An 11,615-nucleotide genomic window follows, 5' to 3' on the forward strand; every position below is an offset into this window, starting at 1 on the left:
CTCTAGGAAGATCAGACTCAACACCTGCCGTGCCAGAAGTCAAGAGTCCCAAGTCGGGGGGTACTCTCAAGAGCCTCTCCTTTCCCATGAAAGGACAGACAAGAGTAAGAGGACAGAGCATGGGGTCTTTATTGGATTGATACGGGGAGAGGGCCTGTGGTCGGCTTAGTTGTAGGCTACGACCTGGTTGATCCAGGCGCTGAACTTACTAACCCGAGTGTATATGGCAGGCTGGCGTACATTGCAATTGCTGGTGCCCCACGAGACAATGCCAATAAGCACCCACGTGTTCCCCTTCTGGCAGACGAGGGGGCCTCCGGAGTCTCCCTGAAGAAGGGAGAGGAGAAAAGTCACCGTGGGGATCAGAGGGTGCCACAGGGCAGTGCAGAGGACAGGACAGGGTGCCGATGCTCACCTGGCAGGAGGAAGCCCCTGCGCCGCCTGCACAGATCATGGAATCAGTGATGCGCGAGCCCCAGTACTGCCTGCACTGATTCACTGTGACCAGAGGCAGAGCCACCTGCTGTAAGCGTGCTGGGGTCGTATTGCCTGTGCGTCAGAAGGGGATGGTGAGGCCCTGGATGACTTGTTCCCACCCTGGCCCTGTCACCCAGATCTTTGGCTCAAGTTCCTACCCACGCCGCTGAGGCGTCCCCAGCCAGTGGTGGCGCACTTGAGGCCTGCAGGCAGCACCTCATCTGGGGAAGCCAGGCAGACTGGTGAGATGCGATTTGTGTACTGGGCTGGGGAGGCGAGCTTCAGTAGCGTCAGGTCATTATTTAGGGTGGCGGGGTTCCAGGAAGGGTGCGTGATGGCCTGTGGAACCAGGAAGGGGGATGGTGGTGGGCATAGGCCCCCCAGGGTTGATGGTTGCTGAGGGGGCGAGCCTAGGGCATGCCCTGAATTCCTCATTCCGAGAGCCCACCTACCTGCCCCTCCACTCTTCCTTTCCATGTCTGTGGCCTAGATACCCACCTTTGATATGGACAGAACCTGCAAAGGCTCAGCATTGGATGATCGATCGTACTCGCCCAGGACAACAACGTGGCGGCCAGGGCTGCAGTGAGAGTAGGGATGGGCAGCCGCAAGGAGGGCAGAGTGACAAGAGAGGGGCATCCAGGGGAAGGAGGTGGCGAGAGGGGGGCTTGGGGGCAGGTAGAGTGGGAGTACTCACCTGACATTGCAATGGGCAGCAGTGACCACCCAGGACTGGCTGATGAGGGAACCCCCACAGAAGTGGAAGCCGCTTCTGTCCTGGGGTCAGGGGTCAGAAGTAGGGGTGGGCTCAGGCTGCATCTAGGCATGAAGCACCTGGTACCCTGCCCCACCCCCAGGTGATGTACCTGCAGGGACACCTGCCAGGGCCAGGAGCCTGGCACTGCGTTCTCCCCGTTGACAATCCTCTGGCTGAAGCTCAGTACCGGCTTGATGGCAGGAATGCCGCAGCCTGGCCATTGGGCTGGTGAGAACCTGTTTCCCACACCACCACACCACCACCCACCTCTCCCCACCTCCTCCTGGGTGCCCCAAGGCTCTGCCTCTCAGGTCCAAATCGAGAGGGCTCGTCACTACCCCTTCTCACCCTGAGCACCTCTAGGTATCTGGGTTACCTATGTCCTTACCTACGTCCAACCAACCCCCAAATTCTGTCCATTCTCTAATATCTCTCTCCACCCTTACTTCCCACTGTTCCCCAACTTCACCCACACCCTCTAGCTCAGGCCATTTTTCTCCCTGACCCCTGGCATAGTCTCCTCCCTGGCTTTGCCACCTGCTCCAGGCCTCAACAGCCTTCTCCCTAAACTACATGTCCAACCTTCACTTCTCAGCTTCTTAAACCTTCCCTGGCTCCTAGCTCTGGCCTGATCTCCTTTTGCCCCACCTCTTGCCCCCACCCCCGGCACATCCTTTTTCCTTTACCCACTCTGTCCACCTGGTTTCCTTCCAGCCAGCCCAGCTCCTTCCCCGAGCCCCTGGGCAGGAAGCCTGGGCTGGTTTTGGGAGCCAGGTTGCTTTAGGGCTGGTCATCAGGGCTAGTCCAGGCCCACTCACCCCAGGAGGAGCTGAGGAAGACCAGGCTAAGGGTCAGACTGAGCAGCAGCATTGTGGCAGGCATGAGGTTGAGAGCTGGGCCTGCTTTTATGGTTCTCCTCGTCCTTGGGCAAAAGTCCCAGGCCTGAGGCCAAGCCAGCTGTGTGGGCTCAGCCCCCTCCCATGCTCTGGTCAGGAGGAGGGTCTCTAGGCCAAGGTCTTGGACCCAGGCCTGGACTTTATCAGACAGAGCCCAGGTGTGAGGCTCTCACCTCCACCCCCCAAAGCCTGGTCTGTGATTGGCTCCCTGAACCACCTCACGTCCCAAGTGTTGAGTGCTGAGTAGCAAGGACTTATGGTTAAGTTAGGTCTGTGTGGACTACGTGGTGGCCGGGATCAGGGAAGTTCTTCAGGGCTGTCAGGGGCACCAGACTCAGAGAAGCCTGCTCAGGAGCCAGGGGTATTCCTGATGGGTAGAGGAAATGTCCTGCTGTGTCAGCTGTGTTGTGGAGGGCCAGGGCCATGTGGCCAGGACACGGGTTCTGGCAGGTCACAAATCTAACAGCATCTCAGTGATTTCTCACCAACTTGGAACAAGAGTCAGTTTGCCCAAAGAGATGGGTGACTTTCCCACCAGCATATAGTGCGTTTGGACCCAAACCTTCATCTGGCTGCAAAGCCCACACTCTTATTGATGAGATGACACCTGGGGGGGCCTGCGACACAGGAGGATAAGGTGTGAGCCCTTGGTGACTGGCTGACCCTGGATGGAGGCTATGGGTACAAGGGTGACAGCCATTAAATTTCTGACAGCCTCTGGGCCTTGGGGCTCCCATGGGCAAGCTCTTGGTGTCCACAGCCCATCTGTTGTACAGTTCCAGGGTGAGACTGCACTGAGGAAGAGAAGACCGCCCTGTGTGCAAAGCTGCAGTGGGTAAGTTGGCTGGGCTCCTAGAGGTGTGGGGGGCGCCAACAGACTCCAAACTTCAGTCAAAAAAATAAGATGCGCTAATGGTTGAACAGAGGGATGGAGGGATAGAAATGTGATCAAGCAAATATAACTGTAATAATTGTAAAGTCGATTGTGGGTATATAGGTGTTCAGTGCAATCCTTTCAACTTCTGTGTTTAAAAATCTTTATAATAAAATACTGGGGGTGGGGGAGCACAATCAGGGGCCCAGGGATATCCAGCTCAGGGTATACCCTCCCCAGGGGTTGGGCAGACTAACCATTCCGAAGCTCCAGTGGAGTCAGCCGTTCTCTCGGACGGCAGGATGCTCCTGCCAGCACGTGGTACCTAGGCTGGCCCTCAGTGGGTGCTCAGCAAAGGTTTGCTGGATAAATGTGTCATGTCATCTCTCTCTGCATGAGCCCTATGACCCCTATCAGCCCAGCAAACTTGGGAGTGTCATCCTCCCTCTCCCCCCACCCTCATAGCTCAGCACATGCAAATAGAAGCCCTGTTTGGTGTTAGCACCTCAGGGTGTGCCTGGTCATGGGAGCAGTTGCACAGGTAAAGGTGTTGCAGGGGTGAGGGGTGTTCTGGGAGAACTTGCCCTTGGAGTCAGGGTGCAGCTCCTCTATCAGCATTGAGGACTAACTCAGTGGGGTCCACGGGGGCCTCCTTGACTGAGAGGTTGTGGGCTTTGCCATGGGACACTGATGAGCCAGGTAAAGGGGGCAGTGCATGGGGCCTTCTGGGTTTTACAACAGTCCCCAATAGACTAGAGGGCAAGAGCAAGGCATTGGAGTGATAGGGGGACCTCTATGGTGTGGAGAGTCAGGAGGGGGCTTTCCACCTTAAGCTGCAATGCTTGCCAGGGCTGGGGTTCTGGAGGAGTAGATGCCTAAAGCAGCTTATGGGTAAAGGGCACCTCTTAGGCCAGGCCCTGGAGCCACGCATGGAGTGGCCCCTGCAGGTGTACATTAGCTACAGAGTCCTGACGGCTGCTTGTCCCCCCCTCCACCCAGGAACAACACAGCAATCTGTTTAGGTGTTTTTGTATTTCCTGGGTTTATTCCCCCTTGTTCCAGGCCCTAAGCATCATCCTACTTCACTCCACCTCCATGGCCTGCACCGTTTCCTCCAGCAGCTCCAGGGTCAGTGGCTTCACTGTCTGGGACAGGACAGCCGTGGTTCCCGGGGCAAAGCGGTACTGGTTGGGCCTGGGAGGGGTGGGGGACGGCTTCTCAACTTGGGCCCATCATATGGCCCATCCTCTTCTTGCAGCCCCCTATCTCCCCTGCTACTGCCCCATCCTCCCAGTGGTCCCCCATCTCCCATGCTCCTACCTCTCTATGGGCTTTGTCGGTGAGCTTAATGTTCTCAGAAGCTTGGCGCCGGTCCCCATTATCACACATGCATCCACACTGCCCCCAGAGCCCAGGTCACCCAGGATCCCTGCAGTAATGGCTTCCACTAGCAGCTCCTGCGCGGCCTCCAGCTGTGATGATATGTGTGTGAGAGGCCTGATGGACTTTTCTGGTATCACCTTCAGGCTACAGCCTAGAGGTTTTGTTCATCTTGAAGCCCAGATTGCTTACCATTTGCTCATACCCAGACTCCTCTGTTTCCCTATACCCCCATCCACCCCAAGCTCCCTTGCCCTGGTCTCTGCCTCCCTCTCTCCAGGGTCGCTGTGTTCCCAATGCCCCATCTTCACAAACTTCTCTGAGTCACTTACACTTGTGGTTCTGCTCCCAGTGCTGTCCACCCAGCCAATGTGGTCTTGGTGCCCAATCTACCGGCTCACTGCTTTTTCCCTTCTGGGCCTTAGGCACCTCTGAAGCAACACGTCATCCACTTTCATCCCACCCCAAACAAAATCCAGACTCCATCCCCTACTTGCCATTCCCTCCTCCCTCAGCTTCAAAGGGTCCTGAGCTTTGACTTCTCCAGGCTGTCCAAACTTTGGCACTGATGGTTCTCTGTTGGAATAGCACTTCTTCACTCTGACTCCACTGGCCCTTCAGTTTCCACTCAGTCGTCGCCTCCTCCAAGAAGCCTTCCCTAACGTCTAGACTAGGCCAGGTTACCTCTGTGTTAGCCCAGCTCCCGCGTGCACTTCCCATCAATGAACGCGTAGTGGGGGATAGGTGTTGCTCACCTTCATGTTCGGCTGGAACCGATCCTCCAGTACCGCTAGGGCGGCGTCCTGGCCGGAACCTGCAGGTAGGAGGGGCACCTGAGGTCAGTTGTGGCCACCCCGTCACGGGACAAACGTGAGGCCAGGGTCGCGGGGCAGCGATTCGAGGGGAAGGGGCGGAAGCGCTCACCCAGGGCTGTGAAGGGCAGACGGCTGTAGGAGCCATGGGGGTGCACGCTGTAGAGCTGCGGTCCCGTCAGGTCTACTCCGCCCACTATCAGCGACGCGCCCACGTGGCCCCGGTACCTTTTCGCGGAGTGGGCGTGGTCAGCTCCGAGCATAGGTCTTCAGGTCCCGCCCCGCCGTGACACCGCCCCCAGACCCGAGCCCCGCCCGTTCCTGTGGTCTAGCGCCCGGGTACTAAGATCGCCCCTTCCTGTTGCCCTGCTCCTCTTAGGTCGGCCTTTTCCGGTCTCCGGGGCTCTTGCAGCCCCGCCCTTCATCCTGTCCCACCTCCTCTCAGTCCCAGCCTCCCTACAGCGGCCCCTCCTCAGGGTCATCTTAGCCCCGCCCCAGCACCGGAAGAGGGTCTGGCGGATAACGCGCGTGACCGTGGCCACGCGAGGCTCGCGGCCGGTGGACAGGGAGTGTAGCTCCATGTTGGACGCCGCCATCCGAGTGGTCATTTCGGCGTCCGCGGCTACTCCAGCCCCACAGCAGCTGAGAACGAAGGGAGGATCGGTGTGGGAGGGGCTAGGACATGCAAGGACCGGGGATGGGAACGAGGGGCGGTTGCGGAGCGGGGGAACGGGGTTGGGGATTTCTCACTAGATTTTGGGGGCAATGAAGTGGATCTTCTCGCAGCTCTTGTCTATCACAACCGAATCGTTGGTGGCCCGCGTATCCGCGCCCAGAATGACCCCGTCCTGGGGAGGGAGAGGAGCCGCTGGCTCAGTTCCTGTCCGATCCCCCAGCAGCCCCCACTACCCCCCCCCTCCCAGTCCCAAGTCCCTGCTCACTCGGAACACAAGGCCCGCGATGGTGGTGCCGGTCTTGTGTGCCTGAGGGATCCGGAGCCCCGGGAGGACTCGTTCTAAGGATGCATTTCTGGAAACGGAGTGGAGTGGCCCAGGTTTGAGTTTCCTTTTCATCACATCCTCCAACTCTGTCCTAGCCTCCTTCAGCTCTAGGGGTGGGACCCTGGGAACCCAAGTCGCCCAACACACTCTACCGCCCCTCCGCCCCCACCAGAAATAAAGGCCCTGGGGCTTCCACTCCCAGAAGCCCTCATGGAGAGCATAGGCAGCTCAGCTCTGGACCAGCCATCACCCCCATCACCTCTGGCAGTTCTCGAAGGAGAAGCCCCTTCGGAGCTCAAACGCCGGCTTCAGCATCTCAAGGTGGGCAGGGTGGTCCAGGGGTTGGGGGTCTACGTGCGACCAACGCCGAGGGAGAAAGGCCAAAGCCAGGTTCTCTGTCAGGCACCCTTCCTGGCCGGTCTGACGCTTCTCCCTTTCGCTTTCACCTTTCCTCAGAGCGTGGCTGGCCCCCGTCATCTTCTCTTTCACTTTCGCCTTCACCTCTGGTCCTGGGCAGCTTGGCAAAGGGGAGATGTCCTTGCTTGGCTTTCCATCCTGCTCCCTAGTCTTCAGTCAGAACAGAGGGGCAAATGCCTCCGTCTGGCCGTTGTTCAGCATCTCCGCCCTCTTCCAGCCTGAGCCCCTCGCTTTGCCTATCCATATCCCAACTCTGACCTCAAGTCCCTCAGCCCTAAGGCTGTCACACTGGCCAGGTTTCTGTTACTGGCCTCCCAACAGCATCAAGCATAGCTGCCTTTTGTCCTTTGGCACCCTCGTTCTCTCAGCTCTTTTGTTGCCTTTGCCTCCTCCCTGAAACACCAAAGCTCAGTCCTCCACCATGGTGACACTGGTCTTTCCAGCTTCCCTGTCTTAGGTGCTGTCTTCCCTCTCACAAGAGGAGTGCTCCGGGGCCTGGAGGCATGCTGGGCTCTGCCAGTGGCCAAGCCTTTTTTCACTTCCCAAACGACCCTTCTGTTCACATCTTTCTCCTAACTACCGCTTTAGTCTCAGCTAGCATCCTCTCTCCCCTGGACACTGCACTGCCCTCCCTGGCTTCCCCAAGCTTCCTGCCTCTTAGCCCCCAGCCAAGGCTACCCTTTACCTTTCAGAGAAGGGACTCTTTCTAGATTGCAAATCTGGTTACACTCTTTCCCTGGTTAACCCCTTCAGCAGCTGCATATTGCTCTTAGGCTCAAATCCAAGCCTTTACAGCGGCCCACATTACCCTTCTCATCCGATCTCAAGAATAGGCACCACTTCCTCTGGAAAGCCTTCCCTGACCCACAAGACTCAGCCCCTTGGTGCTGCCTAAACTTTTCTCTCAGACCACTTAGCTCCATTAATTAAGCCTTCATTAGAGAAATTATCTGATTAGTGGCTATCTCTCCCCCAGATTCTAAACTCTTATGCTTCTGTCACCTACTTAGCACTCAAAAGGCCCTGTCGAGGGGGGCAGACACCTGAGTGGCTCAGTCAGTTGAGCGTCTGACTCGTGATTTTGGCTCAGGTCATGATCTCTGGTTTGTGGTTTTGAGCCCTGCAGTGGGCTCTGTGCTCAGGAGGGAGTCTGCTTGAGATCCTCTCCCTCTCCTTTGCCCTGCCCCCCCCCCCCATATAGAGAACTTTAAAAGAAAAAAGGCCCTGTCTAGAGGTGGGATCTACCAGCCCTTTGGGAGTGGGCAGGACAGCTCACCTCTTCCTTGCCCTGTTCTACCCTTGGCTCCAGGTGCCCCATCCCATAGCTGTGTGTGCAGCTACCGCTAGTCCCCCACCCCCAGAGCAGAGGCAGGCTACATAAGCAGCTCAACCAAGAGAGTGGGAAGCTATACATCTCAGGGTTCCCAGTGCAATCCCAGGCTTCACCCAAGTCCATCTTGTCCTTTACCTTCCACAAAGCACCAGGTTTATGGCTACTGCTCAGCGAAGCCTGGTGTGTGGACACTAGTGCCTCCTCCTCAACCCACAAGACACATGTCAAAGCTTAGAGAGCAAAAGAAGGTCTTTATTTGGGGGGCAGGGGCCCTGGGCTGGCAGCTGGAGGTGCAGGGGTGCTACTTCGGTAGGTACCCAGCAGGATGGCATTGATGTGCTCCAAAGTCTGGTTGCTGAAGACCATGTTGAGATGCTGTGTCCCATGCAGAGGCAGCAGGTGCACAGGCTGTGGCTGGCGGCTTTGCCAGCGGGCACAGAGCTCAGTGCTGCGTGTGGCCACAGTGTCATCACCGTCCTCATAGAGCACCCCCACGGGGTCTGTGTAGGGGAAGCCATGGTCAAAGATGTAGGTGCGGGGTGTAGGCAGGCCCACGCCATACAGACAGTAGACTTCCACGCCAGGTGCCGGGAGTCCTGCCAGTAGGTCACGTGACTGTAGCCACATGTACCAGCCTTCCTCAAAGTGCAGGTCTGCAAAGAAGCGCTGGAAGTCACGGCCTGTGTAGTTGAAGCTGGGTGTGGACATGAACACATGGTCTTCAGGCCATGCCTCGCTGGAGGGAAACATCCAGGGGGAGGTCGTTGTTATACGCTGTTCCTCTCTCAACTTGATGCTGGACATGATCGGGATGCCCTGGTTGTCACCTGTGAACAAGAAGCAAGGTGGGTCAGGGAGCCTGGCTACCTCCGGCCCACAAGCTTGCCTCCCAGCCCAAGCTCAGCTGGATGCTCAATCCTATCCCTGCCCAATTCCAACACTGGCTCCAAGCCACAAACTCTGAGCAGGCCTGGCATTCAATAGGTATTCAATATGTGCTTATTAAATGAGAAGCCCTGATAGCATGTCTGCGGGGCAGAGCTGTATGTAGAGCCTCAAAAGGAGGGGAAGTTGGTTTCCTGAAGATGGGTGTTTATGTGTGTAGATGGGAGGATGGTGCTGGTGGTTCTCCCTCAGCCGAGTGTCTGTTGGCCCCTATGACCTGGGGCTACATAGGGATTGCAGCTATGTTCTTGGGAAGGATGAAATTAGACTGTGTCTGTGTTTGGCACTTATTGATGGAGTCTGATGAGTGTGTCCCTCAGCAGATCGTGAGCTACTAGGGGAAGGTCGAGTCTGACTGTGCCCAGCGTTCAGTTGGTGCTCAACAGGTGGTAGCTGTGCCCCTTCTCAGGAAAGGGCAGGGGGCTTCTAGGCTCTGGCCTGGCTTTGGCAGATCTGTCCTCAGTAGGCAGATCCCTGGAAAATGGGCTCCTGGAAGCAAAAGGCCACTGAAAGCTGAGGGGGCAGGCCCTGAGACCACAAGGAACAGACTTAGGTCCATGCGTCAGATTGCCGGGGTTCACTTCCTCTCCGTTTACTTTCCTTTTGTCACTGAAACACCAAATCACCAAAACAGACTTCTGGCAGGAGCTACCAGGCCAGGCCAGGCTCACTGCTCTCAAGGGGCCAGTGACAGGGGCCATGCCTCAGGGGTGGTAAATAACACCCTCAGCCTGGCCTTGTGAGCAGAAGCAGGAGTGAGGGCAGGCCCATGGTCAGCTTCATTCCCCTCTGCCCCAGGCCCCTCATTGACACGGGTGGTCTGAGGCCCTCTCACCTGAGGCCAAAACCAACATGGGCTTGATGGAGCCCCCCCAGGGAGCCCCAAGAGAGATGAATCCATCGATGAAGTGGTCCTTCCAGGCCTGGGGCTGGCGCAGCAAGAAATAGAGCAAGTGCAGGCAACCGAGGCTGTGACCAATGAGGAAGACAGGCTTCCCGTAGGCAGCATGCATCTCCTCCACCAGCCCAGCAAGCTTCCGGTAGTATTCCTCCTGCTGGCCTGCAGCACAGGGTGGATGGGGTCAGGGTGGGGGGAGGGGGGTCAGGGCTCACCTGCCTCAAGCCCACTAGCTGCAGAGACACTCACTGGGCTCCAGCCGCCAGTCGTAGGGGGCGGCCCGCACCGTCTCGTCCCGCACATACCCATTGTTGACCAGATTCTGCACCAGTGTGTGCATGTAACCTGTGGGGAAGGCATCAGCATCGGAGGCTCTGGCCACGGCTCCTGTGGGCCGACCACGGCTGCAGCCCGCCCTTTCCCCAATAAACACACCTGCCAGCTTGTTGTTGTCCAGGTACTCAACAGAGTAGGTCTTCCCAAAGCCGGGGACACGGATCTGTACACCAGGGGCATTGGACACGCGCCCAGAGCTGCGGTTGTAGACAACCCTGGGGGCAATGGGACATTCAGCAGGCCAGCAGCCAAGGGGCCGAGCATGGGGGCCGGGGCAGAGGGGATGGCACGTACCTGGTGTTATCAATCCAGCAGTCCACTCCAACGGGTAGGAACATATTGAGATCCAGCCAGATGGTGAAGAAGTCCTCTGTCTTGCGGTAGCACATCCAGTTCACCACATCTGGTTTATCCAGCTTGGCTTCTAGCTGATTCCCCAGGCAGCCAGGCACTGTGGGCACTAGCCTTCATTCTGAATTCCTTGGATTCCTCCCCCGTCCCGTGCCTGTTCCCCCACCTCGCACTGTGTGACCAGCTCCACCCCTCCATCTCCCACACCCTCAACCTCCAGGAACTAAGGACTTGATCCTTTCCCATCACACCCCCCCACCCCATCCCCCCAACAGCCCAGAGCCCAGGTTCCCCTCAGGCAGGGAAGGTGCAGGGGCCAAGGCCACTGACCCCTGTCCGCAAAAGGCAAATACCTAGCCTGGCTCTCCATTAATGCCGAAGTCCAAGGTGAAAACAAATAGGTATGGGGGAGTGGGGGCTAGGCCTTGGAGTAGGAGGCAGGCCTTGATGGGCCTCATCTGTTTTCCTGGGCTGGGCATCTGTCTTTGCTCGGATGGGGGCTGAGTGGCTGTAGCTGACCACAGCTTGTAATGCCCTGGCCAAGCCCTCAGGCACACCCGCCCTCAACTCCACCCGTCTAGGGTAGACGGCTCAGAGACACAGGAACAGTGTGGTGGGGGAAGGGGTTCATTTCTCTGCAGGAGAAGCCTTTGGACCCTCAAACACAGAGGCAGGTATCAGGGCAAATGCAGGGGCAGAAGGGCCTTGGCAGGGTCTGCTACCGGGGGGCTGGGGCCCAGGCCCTCTGAGGTCTGGCCTGGTGCATCAGGGGCCTGACGGGGGCTTACCGAGGATGACGGGCCGTGTGTGGTTATTGAGCTCAGCCTTGGGCGTGGTGTGCGGGGGGAAGAGCACATTGAAAAGCCAGAAGGGGGTGGCAGGGGGGAGCAGCAGCCCCAGCAGCAGCAGCCCCCACTGCCATGGGGAGCCCGGCGGCCCCATTCCAGCCCTAGTGCCTATTGCCCAGTGAAGCAGTCCTGGGCTGGCCTTATCTAGAGTGGGGGTGGGAGGGGCCCTAAGGCCAGTGGGATGGACAGCCTGGCCAATGGGGGTGGCCTGAGATTGCCGGAAAGGGGCATAGCCTCAGGGAGCCAGCTCTGGGCCTGGTTTCAGTTCCGCCTTCTTCCCTTGGTGCCAG

At 57.9% G+C, this 11,615-nt stretch overlaps 3 protein-coding genes across 6 annotated transcripts; all 3 read right to left on the bottom strand.

Moving 5' to 3' along the window:
• Window positions 1–105: 105 nt before the first annotated feature.
• CTRL (chymotrypsin like) lies at window positions 106–3,871 on the bottom strand. Its single transcript, XM_040633478.1, has 7 exons — window positions 2,053–3,871; window positions 1,344–1,447; window positions 1,175–1,254; window positions 976–1,057; window positions 636–816; window positions 416–549; window positions 106–327 (listed from the first exon to the last, which is right to left on the bottom strand). The coding sequence occupies exons 1-7, from the start codon at window positions 2,114–2,116 to the stop codon at window positions 166–168; spliced, it is 807 nt and encodes a 268-aa protein (XP_040489412.1). The 5' UTR covers window positions 2,117–3,871; the 3' UTR covers window positions 106–165.
• Window positions 3,872–4,027: 156 nt separating this feature from the next.
• PSMB10 (proteasome 20S subunit beta 10) lies at window positions 4,028–7,216 on the bottom strand. 2 transcript variants are annotated; one of them, XM_008702437.2, is made up of 8 exons: window positions 6,457–7,204; window positions 6,138–6,225; window positions 5,947–6,044; window positions 5,698–5,838; window positions 5,309–5,424; window positions 5,140–5,198; window positions 4,325–4,476; window positions 4,028–4,198 (listed from the first exon to the last, which is right to left on the bottom strand). In XM_008702437.2, the coding sequence occupies exons 1-8, from the start codon at window positions 6,672–6,674 to the stop codon at window positions 4,087–4,089; spliced, it is 984 nt and encodes a 327-aa protein (XP_008700659.1). In that variant the 5' UTR covers window positions 6,675–7,204; the 3' UTR covers window positions 4,028–4,086. The 2 variants fall into 2 exon arrangements, with proteins under 2 accessions (XP_008700659.1, XP_040489411.1); XM_040633477.1 differs by lacking the exons at window positions 4,028–4,198; window positions 4,325–4,476 and adding an exon at window positions 4,510–4,960 and having other exon boundaries at window positions 6,457–7,216.
• A 962-nt stretch (window positions 7,217–8,178) lies between these two features.
• On the bottom strand, window positions 8,179–11,505 carry LCAT (lecithin-cholesterol acyltransferase). 3 transcript variants are annotated; one of them, XM_040633473.1, is made up of 6 exons: window positions 11,266–11,496; window positions 10,421–10,586; window positions 10,226–10,341; window positions 10,040–10,135; window positions 9,728–9,952; window positions 8,179–8,774 (listed from the first exon to the last, which is right to left on the bottom strand). In XM_040633473.1, the coding sequence occupies exons 1-6, from the start codon at window positions 11,417–11,419 to the stop codon at window positions 8,200–8,202; spliced, it is 1,332 nt and encodes a 443-aa protein (XP_040489407.1). In that variant the 5' UTR covers window positions 11,420–11,496; the 3' UTR covers window positions 8,179–8,199. The 3 variants fall into 3 exon arrangements, with proteins under 3 accessions (XP_040489407.1, XP_040489408.1, XP_040489406.1); XM_040633474.1 differs by having other exon boundaries at window positions 10,421–10,577; window positions 11,266–11,483; XM_040633472.1 differs by having other exon boundaries at window positions 10,040–10,341; window positions 10,421–10,577; window positions 11,266–11,505.
• Window positions 11,506–11,615: the final 110 nt, after the last annotated feature.

The sequence above is a fragment of the Ursus maritimus genome, unplaced genomic scaffold (genome assembly GCF_017311325.1).
Source record: "Ursus maritimus isolate PB19 unplaced genomic scaffold, ASM1731132v1 scaffold_19, whole genome shotgun sequence".
Lineage (NCBI taxonomy): Eukaryota > Metazoa > Chordata > Mammalia > Carnivora > Ursidae > Ursus > Ursus maritimus.

What these genes read in the sequence shown, in the direction of transcription:
- PSMB10 (XM_008702437.2), bottom strand. Translation starts at nt 6,674, where the DNA reads ATGACGGGGGCCAGCCACGCTCTGAGGAAAGGTGAAAGCGAAAGGGAG. An exon ending in TCGCGGGCCTTGTGTTCCGA is followed by an intron (nt 6,045 to 6,137) that starts GTGAGCAGGGAC and finishes CTCCCTCCCCAG; the next exon opens with GACGGGGTCATTCTGGGCGC. An exon ending in TTCATTGCCCCCAAAATCTA is followed by an intron (nt 5,839 to 5,946) that starts GTGAGAAATCCC and finishes CTTCGTTCTCAG; the next exon opens with CTGCTGTGGGGCTGGAGTAG.
- LCAT (XM_040633472.1), bottom strand. Translation starts at nt 11,419, where the DNA reads ATGGGGCCGCCGGGCTCCCCATGGCAGTGGGGGCTGCTGCTGCTGGGG. An exon ending in CACACGGCCCGTCATCCTCG is followed by an intron (nt 10,578 to 11,265) that starts GTAAGCCCCCGT and finishes TAGTGCCCACAG; the next exon opens with TGCCTGGCTGCCTGGGGAAT. An exon ending in TGCTGGATTGATAACACCAG is followed by an intron (nt 10,342 to 10,420) that starts GTACGTGCCATC and finishes CATTGCCCCCAG; the next exon opens with GGTTGTCTACAACCGCAGCT.
- CTRL (XM_040633478.1), bottom strand. Translation starts at nt 2,116, where the DNA reads ATGCCTGCCACAATGCTGCTGCTCAGTCTGACCCTTAGCCTGGTCTTC. An exon ending in CTTCCTCAGCTCCTCCTGGG is followed by an intron (nt 1,448 to 2,052) that starts GTGAGTGGGCCT and finishes CCCAATGGCCAG; the next exon opens with GCTGCGGCATTCCTGCCATC. An exon ending in GGGACGCCTCAGCGGCGTGG is followed by an intron (nt 550 to 635) that starts GTAGGAACTTGA and finishes TCTGACGCACAG; the next exon opens with GCAATACGACCCCAGCACGC.